At 45.8% G+C, this 11925-nt stretch overlaps 1 protein-coding gene across 2 annotated transcripts in view; it reads left to right on the top strand.

The window, feature by feature from the left end:
* LOC142657516 (riboflavin-binding protein-like) overlaps positions 1–11533 on the top strand; it is a 31197-nt gene extending 19664 nt beyond the window's left edge. For both annotated transcript variants that reach the window (XM_075832555.1, XM_075832556.1), the window contains exons 4-6: positions 2716–2844; positions 4286–4394; positions 11176–11533. In XM_075832555.1, the coding sequence (XP_075688670.1) occupies positions 2716–2844; positions 4286–4394; positions 11176–11400 (463 nt within the window). In that variant the 3' untranslated portion in view covers positions 11401–11533. The remainder of the gene's footprint in view (positions 1–2715; positions 2845–4285; positions 4395–11175) is intronic.
* Positions 11534–11925: the final 392 nt, after the last annotated feature.

Here is an 11925-nt window from a genome sequence, read left to right on the forward strand (position 1 = left end):
GATATAACTCAGGATCAGTACAGGATCAGTAATGTAATGTATGTACACAGTGACTCCACCAGCAGAATAGTGAGTGCAGCTCTGGAGTATAATACAGGATATAACTCAGGATCAGTACAGAATAAGTAATGTAATGTATGTACACAGTGACTCCACCAGCAGAATAGTGAGTGCAGCTCTGGAGTATAATACAGGATGTAACTCCGCATCAGTACAAGATAAGCAATGTATGTACACAGTGACTCCACCAGCAGAATAGTGAGTGCAGCTCTGGAGTATAATACAGGATGTAACTCCGCATCAGTACAAGATAAGCAATGTACGTACACAGTGACTCCACCAGCAGAATAGTGAGTGCAGCTCTGGAGTATAATACAGGATGTAACTCTGGATCAGTACAGGATAAGCAATGTATGTACACAGTGACTCCACCAGCAGAATAGTGAGTGCAGCTCTGGAGTATTATAAAGGATATAACTCAGGATCAGTACAGTATAAGTAATGTCATGTATGTACACACTAACTCCACCAGCACAATAGTGAGTGCAGCTCTGAAGTATAATACAGGATGTAACTCAGGATCAGTACAGGATAAGTAATGTAATGTATGTACACAGTGACTCCACCAGCAAAATAGTGAGTGCAGCTCTGGAGTATAATACAGGATGTGACTCAGGATCAGTACAGGAGAAGTAATGTAATGTATGTACACAGTGACTCCACCAGCAGAATAGTGAGTGCAGCTGTGGAGTATAATACAGGATATAAATCAGGATCAGTACAGAATAAGTAATGTAATGTATGTACACAGTGATTCCACCAGAAGAATAGTGAGTGCAGCTCTGGAGTATAATACAGGAAGTAACTCAGGATAAGTAATGTAATGTATGCACACAGTGTCTCCACCAGCAGAATAGTGAGTACAGCTCTGGAGTATAATACAGGATATAACTCAGGATCAGTACAGGAGAAGTAATGTATGTACACAGTGACTCTACCAGCAGAATAGTGAGTGCAGCTCTGGAGTACAATACAGGATGTAACTCAGGATCAGTACAGGATAAGTAATGTAATGTATATACACAGTGACTCCACCAGCAGAATAGTGAGTGCACCTCTGGAGTATAATACAGAATGTAACCCAGGATCAGTACAGGATAAGTACTGTAATGTATGTACACAGTGACTCCACCAGCAGAATAGTGAGTGCAGCTCTGGAGTATAATACAGGAAGTAACTCAGGATAAGTAATGTAATGTATGTACACAGTGTCTCCACCAGCAGAATAGTGAGTACAGCTCTGGAGTATAATACAGGATGTAACTCAGGATCAGTACAGGATAAGTAATGTAATGTATATACACAGTGACTCCACCAGCAGAATAGTGAGTGCACCTCTGGAGTATAATACAGGATGTAACTCAGGATCAGTACAGGATAAGTAATGTAATGTATGTACACAGTGACTCCACCAGCAGAATAGTGAGTGCAGCTCTGGAGTATAATACAGGATGTAACTCAGGATCAGTACAGGATAAGTAATGTAATGTATGTACACAGTGACTCCACCAGCAGAATATTGAGTGCAGCTCTGGAGTATAATACAGGATGTAACTCAGGATCAGTACAGGATAAGTACTGTAATGTATGTACACAGTGACTCCCCCAGCAGAATAATGAGTGCAGCTCTGGAGTATAATACAGGATGTAACTCAGGATCAATACAGGATAAGTAATGTAATGTATGTACACAGTGACTCCACCAGCAGAATAGTGAGTGCGGCTCTGGAGTATAATACAGGATGTAAATCAGGATCAGTACAGAATAAGTAATGTAATGTATGTACACAGTGACTCCACCAGCAGAATAGTGAGTTCAGCTCTGCAGTATAACACAGGATGTAACTTAGGATAAGTAATGTAATGTATGTACACTGTGACTCCACCAGCAAAATTATCATCACCTGCTCTGTACCAGATCACAGAAATAACTCTAAACCTGCCTCACCTAAGAGTGGAGCCAAGTGTGTAGCAAGGAGGCCAAGTGTGGGGTAAAGGAGCCAAGGGTGGGGCAGGGGGACAAGTGTTTGGTAGGGTTGTGGGCAGGGGAGATGAGCGTCCTGCAGCAGGAAAGCCAAGGGTGAGAAGGATAGCTGACTATGGGGCTCTATGCTCCTAAATTGGTGAGCTCCCCCTAGTGGTGACTGCAGGTAGCAGAATGGTATCATGCAACTCTATCAGAGCTGTATATATCTGTATGTAGTGAGCTTCCTCTAGTGATGGCTGCAGTTAGTAGAATCTTATTGGGTAACTCTATGGGAGCGGTATAAATCTATACGTAATGAACTCCCCCTAGTAATTTCTATAGGCAGCAGAATGTTATCATGTAACTTTTTGGGAGCTGTATATATCTGTATAGTGAGCTCCCTCTAGTGGTGACTGCAGGCAGCAGAATTTTATCATATAACTCTATGGGAGCTGTATATAAATATGTATGTAGTGAGCTCCGCCTAGTGGTGACTACAGGCAGAATGTTAATATGTTACTCTACGGGAGCTGCATCACCTGCTGGGGTTTAATTATATGGGGTGCATTGGCCTTGTTACAATTTTTGCTTTGGGGCCCAGAAGCTTCAAGTTACGCCTCTGGCCTGCACGTTCCCTTGGTTTGTCCAGTACTTTATGTTACATGTGATTTCTTGATTCTGTGTTTCAGATGTGAGGATTATACAAAGAAGATTGAGTGTTTCTACCAGTGCTCCCCACTCGTTGAACACTGGGTTCACCCCAACATTTCTGCTGCCTTTCAGGGCGTGCCTCTGTGTCAGTCCTTCTGTGATGGTTGGTAAGTGTTGGTCTGTAGGGACCTTGTCTTTAGATCTATTACTATAAAGGCTTCTAGGAAAAGGGTCAGGATTTTTGCACTACTTAAAGGGGAATGACACTTTAAAAAGAATATTATTTATAAGCCGCACCTTTAAGAAGACGATAATGACTGGTGAGGGCCTCGTGGAGCCAGTGATTGACTCATGTATAACAGACACTGACTGGAGAAAACATGAACCATTCAGCATGTGACATGCGCTGTATCCACTTATGGCAAAGCTGGTCAATAGATTTGAAGGGTCCCTCACCAATCATCATGGTTTAATATATATATATTTTTTCCATATCCGCTTCACAGAGCATTCATCACCAAGTTATGGGCAAAAATCATCATCTCTTACTTTTAAAATTCCCCTTGTTCTATATTTTAGGAAATGTTAATCAGCATGAATGAGTCTATGGGGTGTGGCTATCCCTAAGCAAGTCTATGGGGCGGAGCTTAGTGACCTTGGCCAGGGCTTTGATCAATCATATTTACTGTTGCTAAGCACTGAAAACTCATGATAAGCCAAACAGCTGTCAGCAAGTAGATAAAGCTGCTAAATGACGTATTCTAAGGCTGGACGAGGACAGAACAGCTGATGAATATTCATGAGCAGCCTTTTTCAGTAAAGCAACCCGCCACTCAAAAACAATTAACATTCAATTTAAACTGCAAAATTAAAGTTAACATAAAGCACCTGGTGGTCTCCTTCTTATTTCTGGCTCCGTTCCCACGTTCCAGTCCCTGTTGTCTGATATCCAGGATGGCTGCCGCTGTCTCAGACTTGTGTATGGAGAGAGTCTGAGACATGTCCCCCCCCCCCCACTGCGCTCGGATGAACACACCTCTGACGTCATCATGTATTATACCGTACGCAGATATTGTCTGTTCCCTGAGTGACGTCATATTAAGGCTCTGTTCACACGCTTAGCAAAAAAATTCTGAAAATACGGAGCTGGTTCAAGGGAAAATAGCTCCTGATTTTCAAACGGTTTTTAACAAGCGTTTTTCGTTGCATTTTTTACGGCCGTTTTTGGAGTGTATTTTCTATAGAGTCAATGAAAAACGGCTCCGAAAACATGCACTTCTTTTTCGCGGGCGTTTTTTTACTCAATCGTTTTTCAAAACAGCCACGTAAAAAACCGCCCCGTCGGAACAGAACACCGTTTTTCCCATTGAAATCAATAGGCAGATGTTTGGAGGCGTTCTGCTTCTGATTTTTCGGTCATTTACTGCCCAAAAAACAGCCGAAAATAAGCCGTGTGAACATCCCCAAGTGCTGAACAGGTCTGTAATGCAGGAGCCATAGCCCACCTGAACCCCTCTGAAATAGATCCTGAACCCTCCCTAGTCATCACTAGTGCGTGTCCGTATTGTGTTCTCTCTATTAATGTGTGATGTCATCTCTCACGCTCAGGTTTGAGGCTTGCAAGTCGGACCTGGTCTGCACACACAACTTTATTACTGACTGGATAATAGATGACAATGGGAACCACTGCAGGAATGATTGTATCCCATACAACCAGGTAACGTGCGGGGGCAGCTGAGGATCATTTAGCAACTGGAAAACCCCATCACACATCACTGTATATGATGACATCACTGTATAATCTCCACTCTATAGTAATGAAGTACTTCTAGTAGAGAAAGATGCATGCGATCTGAGGCTCCACCATAAGTGACATCACAAGTCCCTGTATATGATGACATCACTGTATAATCTCCACTCTATAGTAATGAAGTACTTCTAGTAGAGAGAGATGCATGTGATCTGAGGCTCCACCATAAGTGACATCACAAGTCCCTGTATATGATGACATCACTGTATAATCTCCATTCTATAGTAATGAAGTACTTCTAGTATAGAGAGTGATGCATGCGATCTGAGGCTTCACCATAAGTGACATCACAAGTCCCTGTATATGATGACATCACTGTATAATCTCCACTCTATAGTAATGAAGTACTTCTAGTAGAGAGATGCATGCGATCTGAGGCTCCACCATAAGTGACATCACAAGTCCCTGTATATGATGACATCACTGTATAATCTTCACTCTATAGTAATGAAGTACTTCTAGTAGAGAAAGATGCATGCGATCTGAGGCTCCACCATAAGTGACATCACAAGTCACTGTATATGATGACATCACTGTATAATCTCCACTCTATAGTAATGAAGTACTTCTAGTAGAGAAAGATGCATGCGATCTGAGGCTCCACCATAAGTGACATCACAAGTCCCTGTATATGATGACATCACTGTATAATCTCCATTCTATAGTAATGAAGTACTTCTAGTATAGAGAGTGATGCATGCGATCTGAGGCTTCACCATAAGTGACATCACAAGTCCCTGTATATGATGACATCACTGTATAATCTCCACTCTATAGTAATGAAGTACTTCTAGTAGAGAGATGCATGCGATCTGAGGCTCCACCATAAGTGACATCACAAGTCCCTGTATATGATGACATCACTGTATAATCTTCACTCTATAGTAATGAAGTACTTCTAGTAGAGAGAGATGCATGCGATCTGAGGCTCCACCATAAGTGACATCTCCGGGCTCTATCTCTTATGATGTCACAATGTATAACAAGTGATGTATTTGTCAGTATAGAGAGATAACTCCGCCTACTGCGATTACATGATGTCTTTTGCTACTTCTGTGTCATGAGACTTTGTACCTGTTGCTCCGCCCCTTATTATTACACCAGGTTTGGTCATGTGGTATTTGCTGGCTGGTGACATCTTGACAGGTGTAGAATCCTGCCCCCAGTGGTGGCGTCGGGCCCGTCGTCCGCATTCTTAGTTGATTATTTATCTGACTCTGACGTACAGACATGAGACAAGCGAAGGGCGGAGGAGAAATATCTGATCACATTGTCACGATGATGAAGAGGAAGAAGGCAGAGCCTGGGAGGAGCCCACAAGCTGCAGGTCATCTTTATAGCAGAAACTCGTTACAATGTATCAGGGTCATGATGGCTTTAGTGCTGCATTACCTGCGTTACCCTGCTTCAGTCACTGCACGGAAAAACACCACAAAGATGCAATGGACGGAGCAGGTCGTTCACTCCTTTCAGGGAATGTTCACACGGCTTATTTTCGGCCGTTTTTCGGGCCGAAAAATCGGAAGCAGAACGTCTCCAAACTTCTGCCCATTGATTTCAATGGGGAAAACGGTGCTCTGTTCCAACGGGGCGTGTTTTTTTTTTTACACGCCCATTTTGAAAAACGGGCGCATAAAAAAACACCCACGAAAAAAAAGTGCATGTCACTTCTTGAGCCGTTTTTGGAGCCGTTTTTCATTGACTCTATAGAAAAACTCCCGTAAAAAACGCTGCGAAAAACGTGAGTGGCTTAAAAAACGTCTGAAAATACAAAGCTGTTTTCCCTTGAACCGGCTGCGTATTTTCAGACGTGTTTTGCTCGGCGTGTGAACAGAGCCTTATTCCTGGGCACAGGCCGGGGGTGATTCAGCTGCCAGTGAGTGGGCACCAGGACATGCTATACGTGGAGCAGCGTGGTGGGGGGCACAGCTCTCAGACATTGGCCAGTCCTCCGCTGACTCTGCAGCGCCCAAGATCTTTTCCAGAGGAAGTGGGAGGGGCTCGTGCTGCGTGAGTCACATCCACTAAAGATAAGAAGTGGAATAAAGGAATGTGCGCGTCAGGAGACCCTTCCCCCTGATCCCGGGTCATAGGATCCTATCATCAGTAGAAAACCTAACCGCTGGGGTCAGTTCACACTGCGTTTTAAGATGCTGATCTTGATGCGGAAACCGAACCAAATCACCCCCAATGCGAGGCATAGTTTGTTTTCTTTCTCAGGTAGCTTTTGCCCGCTCGCAGAAAAAAAAAGCGCATAGAAAAACATGCGACGCTCGTTATGAGCGTTTTTTGCAGTGGTTTTTGGCCGCAGTTTTTTGCATTCGATTCAACGGCCGTGGGCAAAAAAACACTGCAAAGAACGCAAGAAAAATGCTTCAAAACAAGGCTGGCAATTCAAAATCTGCCTGCAAAAAACTCTGTGTGAACTCGGTCTTATGGGCCAGCAGCAGATTTCTCCTGGATACGGCCTGGACGCCCCCCAGCGATGTCGTCTTTACCAGACTCTGAAGTCTTTGCTGGGAACTGAACCCGACACACGAGCAGAGGCTCAAATCGACATAAATGTGTCTCGCCCCCGGGAAGCTGCGCTGACGCTCCTGCTGATAATCTCCGCACATCCCTCCTCATATTAAACATCATTACCCCGATACCCCAGTCTATGGGGAAGGGTCACCCCGGGGTTCACGGCTCTTCTGCGCGGTGGGAACCCGTTCAGCTTCTTCTGGGAAAATGTCATTAACAGATATTAAGATTTAATGTGTTTCTTCATCAGCCCCCACTGTTTATATCGCTCGTCAGCTCCGTCTTGGCTGCGTCTCTCATGTCATAACATTAGAATTAGTTTGTTCTGTAGCGATCCGTGCCAGCAGTTTACTGAGTGATCTCTCGCCAGCGGGACCCAGGAAAGAGAGAGTCCGGCTGCGAGGGGGCAAACGACCCCCAGACCCTCATCTCCCCCCTACCTCCTGACAGATACAGTGATATATCCTGCAGATTATTACACCACTGACCTCTCTACAGATCTGCAGAACATCGCTCCTCTACCTCCTGACAGATACATAGTGATATATCCTGCAGATTATTACACCACTGACCTCTCTACAGATCTGCAGAACATTGCTCCTCTACCTCCTGACAGATACATAGTGATATATCCTGCAGATTATTACACCACTGACCTCTCTACAGATCTGCAGAACATTGCTCCTCCACCTCCTGACAGATACATAGTGATATATCCTGCAGATTATTACACCACTGACCTCTCTACAGATCTGCAGAACATCGCTCCTCTACCTCCTGACAGATACATAGTGATATATCCTGCAGATTATTACACCACTGACCTCTCTACAGATCTGCAGAACATTGCTCCTCTACCTCCTGACAGATACATAGTGATATATCCTGCAGATTATTACACCACTGACCTCTCTACAGATCTGCAGAACATTGCTCCTCCACCTCCTGACAGATACATAGTGATATATCCTGCAGATTATTACACCACTGACCTCTCTACAGATCTGCAGAACATCGCTCCTCTACCTCCTGACAGATACATAGTGATATATCCTGCAGATTATTACACCACTGACCTCTCTACAGATCTGCAGAACATTGCTCCTCTACCTCCTGACAGATACATAGTGATATATCCTGCAGATTATTACACCACTGACCTCTCTACAGATCTGCAGAACATTGCTCCTCCACCTCCTGACAGATACATAGTGATATATCCTGCAGATTATTACACCACTGACCTCTCTACAGATCTGCAGAACATCGCTCCTCTACCTCCTGACAGATACATAGTGATATATCCTGCAGATTATTACACCACTGACCTCTCTACAGATCTGCAGAACATCGCTCCTCTACCTCCTGACAGATACATAGTGATATATCCTGCAGATTATTACACCACTGACCTCTCCAGAGATCTGCAGAACATCGCTCCTCTACCTCCTGACAGATACATAGTGATATATCCTGCAGATTATTACACCACTGACCTCTCTACAGATCTGCAGAACATTGCTCCTCTACCTCCTGACAGATACATAGTGATATATCCTGCAGATTATTACACCACTGACCTCTCTACAGATCTGCAGAACATTGCTCCTCTACCTCCTGACAGATACATAGTGATATATTCTGCAGATTATCATACTGCACACTAGGGGGGGGGGGGGGGGGGTGATACTGCACGTTAGGGCGTCGTACGGCACATTAGTGTGGGGGGGGGGGGGGTCATACTGCACATTAGTGTGGGGGGGGGGGTCATACTGAACATTAGTGGGGGGTCATACTACACATTAGAGGGTCATACTGCACATTAGTGGGTCATACTGCCCATTAGGGGGGTCATACTGCACTTTAGTGGGGGGTCATACTGCCCATTAGGGGGGTCATACTGAACATTAGTGGGGGGTCATACTACACATTAGAGGGTCATACTGCCCATTAGGGGGGGGGGTCATACTGCACTTTAGTGGGGGGTCATACTGCCCATTAGGGGGTCATACTACACATTAGGGGGTCATACTGCACATATTGGTGCTCTGCAGTGTTGGACAGCTTCCTCGGCCCCCCATCTATACTGAACATTTACTCGTCCGCTTATAAATTCATCAGAATCTTTTCTTCTGTCCCATAGACCCCGGGGGCTGTGATTGCTCCAGACGGCGGTGTCTTCTGCTGGACCTCCGCGGCTTATTATTATTTCAGAGCCTGGGCCCCCGCGGATCCTCTGCTGGGCGGCGCTGTATTTATCACCGCTGTATGGACCGCCCGCCCCTGCATATCAGCTGATCACCCCGTAGTCCAGTCGGGGAGCTCCTTTATAGGTGGTGTATTTCTGCTCCTGTCTCCAGACAATAATGAGATAATATATGAGCACGTGGACATTTCCGTGGTCTTGTCAGCGCCGTCCTGTGTTGTGCGGACTCTGAACCTCACGTAGTAAATCCTTTTTAGCTGTTTCTTAGTTATATCTGTTCCTTGCACAGCTGGGTGATGGCAATATGCCCGCCTGCCCGCGGCTGCAATCTGTGGGGCTCCGGGTGGAGTTCCTCCCGCTTTCTTGCAGTGTTTTTATTCTTCCTGTTTCTGTATATATAACATTCTGCAGACTGGGGGGGGGGGGGTTACATGATACAGAGCGCCCCCGTGCCGCAGCGTGTGACTCTGGAGGAGGAAGTGTCCTGTGTGTCTTGGCTCCGGTCTTGGACCAGAATAACGGCTTTGGCTGCCAGCGCGGTAACGTGCGGTATTATCCGAGGGAGGGGCCGCGCTGCAGACTCTTATATTACACTTATCCGCAGTCTATTCTTATCCTCTGTGGGTCGCCGTCTCTCCGCAGCCACGTGGCCTCCCCGATAGTGTCAGGTGCTGGGAGAGGCAGCCTGGAGTACTGGGGGCAATGAATAGAACTGTGGTCAGTGAATGGAACCACCATTTCCAGTATGATGAGAGTGCGGATGTCACTGGTCGCTCTGACATTGGGGAATTGTATTACGAGCTGCTATTGGTGGCTCCTTTATTCTGCTGACGGTATGGAGGGGGTGCAGGGGGTGTAGTCACCCCCGGACCTGGTATATGAGGGGGCCCCTCCGCCACATAAGCAGGACAGTCGCTCAGGCTGATTGTCAGCTCATCCAGGTCACATGACTGCTGAAACTTTCCTGTTGACTTTTGGCAGATGGATTACGTTTTATTGCGTATGAGACGCACTCGCCACGTCGGTCACATACTTAGAATTCAGCCGTGGATTTGTAGAATCATGAAATGTGCCGGATTTATCACCGCGGCGCAAAACACTGGTCTAAAGAGCACCCTCCAATAGGCGTAAAGAAGTGAACGGAGTCTAACGTGCGCCAAATCTATCAAACAGCGTGAACGTCACTGAAAAAAAAAAGACGCGTTTTCAAGTCCAGCATCTCTAGATCCAACTGTAAGCCATTATTCATAAATCTGCCCCTCCCTATTTCATTTCTCACAATTTTCAAGATCTGTGCTTGCTGTCAGTAGATTGAAACATTGATTGTTTCTATCCAGAGGCTAAAACCCTTTCATGACACAATACTTCTCACAGCTGAGGTGTTGTTGTTTTTTAGCTATGTATCAGTGTAGACAGTCCTCCATATATCAGCAGCTCTCCTATTCTGATAGTTTGTTACAATGTAAGGTAAAATGTATCGGTCTGGAGTCCAGGACAGGGGAGAGATTTGTGTTGCAGCTGTGTTTATCTCACAAATGATTGTATAGACTAAATACAATTGTAGCGAACCCTCAGCTGCGAGCAGGACTAGGACTGTGTGGGTTCCAGCCTTGGGATTAGTCTCCTTGGGTTGTACTGGGGCCATTATATCGTGATGAACTCTGGTCCAGACAAAAAGAGCAGGGGCCCCTTGTGCAAGAACAGTATATGGGCCCCTTTTATAGAGCACCCCCATAGGTTTCTCTAACAATCCCCCAGTAATTGTGAGCGCTGGCGTTCATCAGCTCAGTCCGATACATGAAATCTAATAGACCGTGGCCCCTACATTATGGGCCCTTATACAGCTGCACAGGTTGCCCCTATGATCTAGTAATATCCGTATAATGTGCGCAGGGACCATAAAGTAGCCGCTGTTCTGTCTCCTCGCTCCTCTAACCACCATTTGTCCTCTCTGACCAGATGTACGGGAACGGCACAGACTTGTGTCAGAGCGCCTGGGGCCCCTCGTTTGTCGTCAGCGCCTCTCCGTGCCGCTGCCTGGACATGACCCAGACAGATGAGAATGTGATCAAGTATATTCTGGAGAATGAGCAGTCAGAGGAGAGTGAGGAGAAAGAGGCCTGCAAACCGCGGCAGCAACGGGCCCCAGGAACGAAGGAGCCCGACCAAGAAGAGGATGACTGAGCACGGGTACAACGACAGCGAACATATATGATGTATCCAACAACGGAGAAATGGCGGCAAATGTCACAGCGTAAAGAGATCAAAATCAGGCTTCCGTGAATAAAGCATTTGGGCCTCGATCCCTCACCATTCAGTAACGCTGTGTTTGCCCTTTACTTACTGCATTATGACAAGTTCTGCAACGCTCTAATACACATGGGGGGACTTATTACGTCCCATTATAAAGAGCGCCGAAGGAAAGTGTGCACGACCCTTAATAAACGCGCATCTCTGGCTGTCCGTGCCCCAGAAAGGAAAATCTGTAGCTGGCGTAGAATTCCCGCTATAATTGACGCCAGTGTTTGACGTAAATTATAGCAAATTTGTTGGGCCACGGGTGGCCACCGTCTTAAGCTAAGACCCGTATAAAGTGTATAGACATACATCTTGTAACGTCCGTGGTCACTGACCACGAACTCCTTCCATTCAGTCAACGCCCTTCTCTCCAGAGATGTCTGCACATGCGGCTGTCCTGTTCCACAGTGA

The sequence above is a fragment of the Rhinoderma darwinii genome, chromosome 7 (genome assembly GCF_050947455.1).
Source record: "Rhinoderma darwinii isolate aRhiDar2 chromosome 7, aRhiDar2.hap1, whole genome shotgun sequence".
In the NCBI taxonomy this organism is placed as follows: Eukaryota; Metazoa; Chordata; class Amphibia; order Anura; family Rhinodermatidae; genus Rhinoderma; species Rhinoderma darwinii.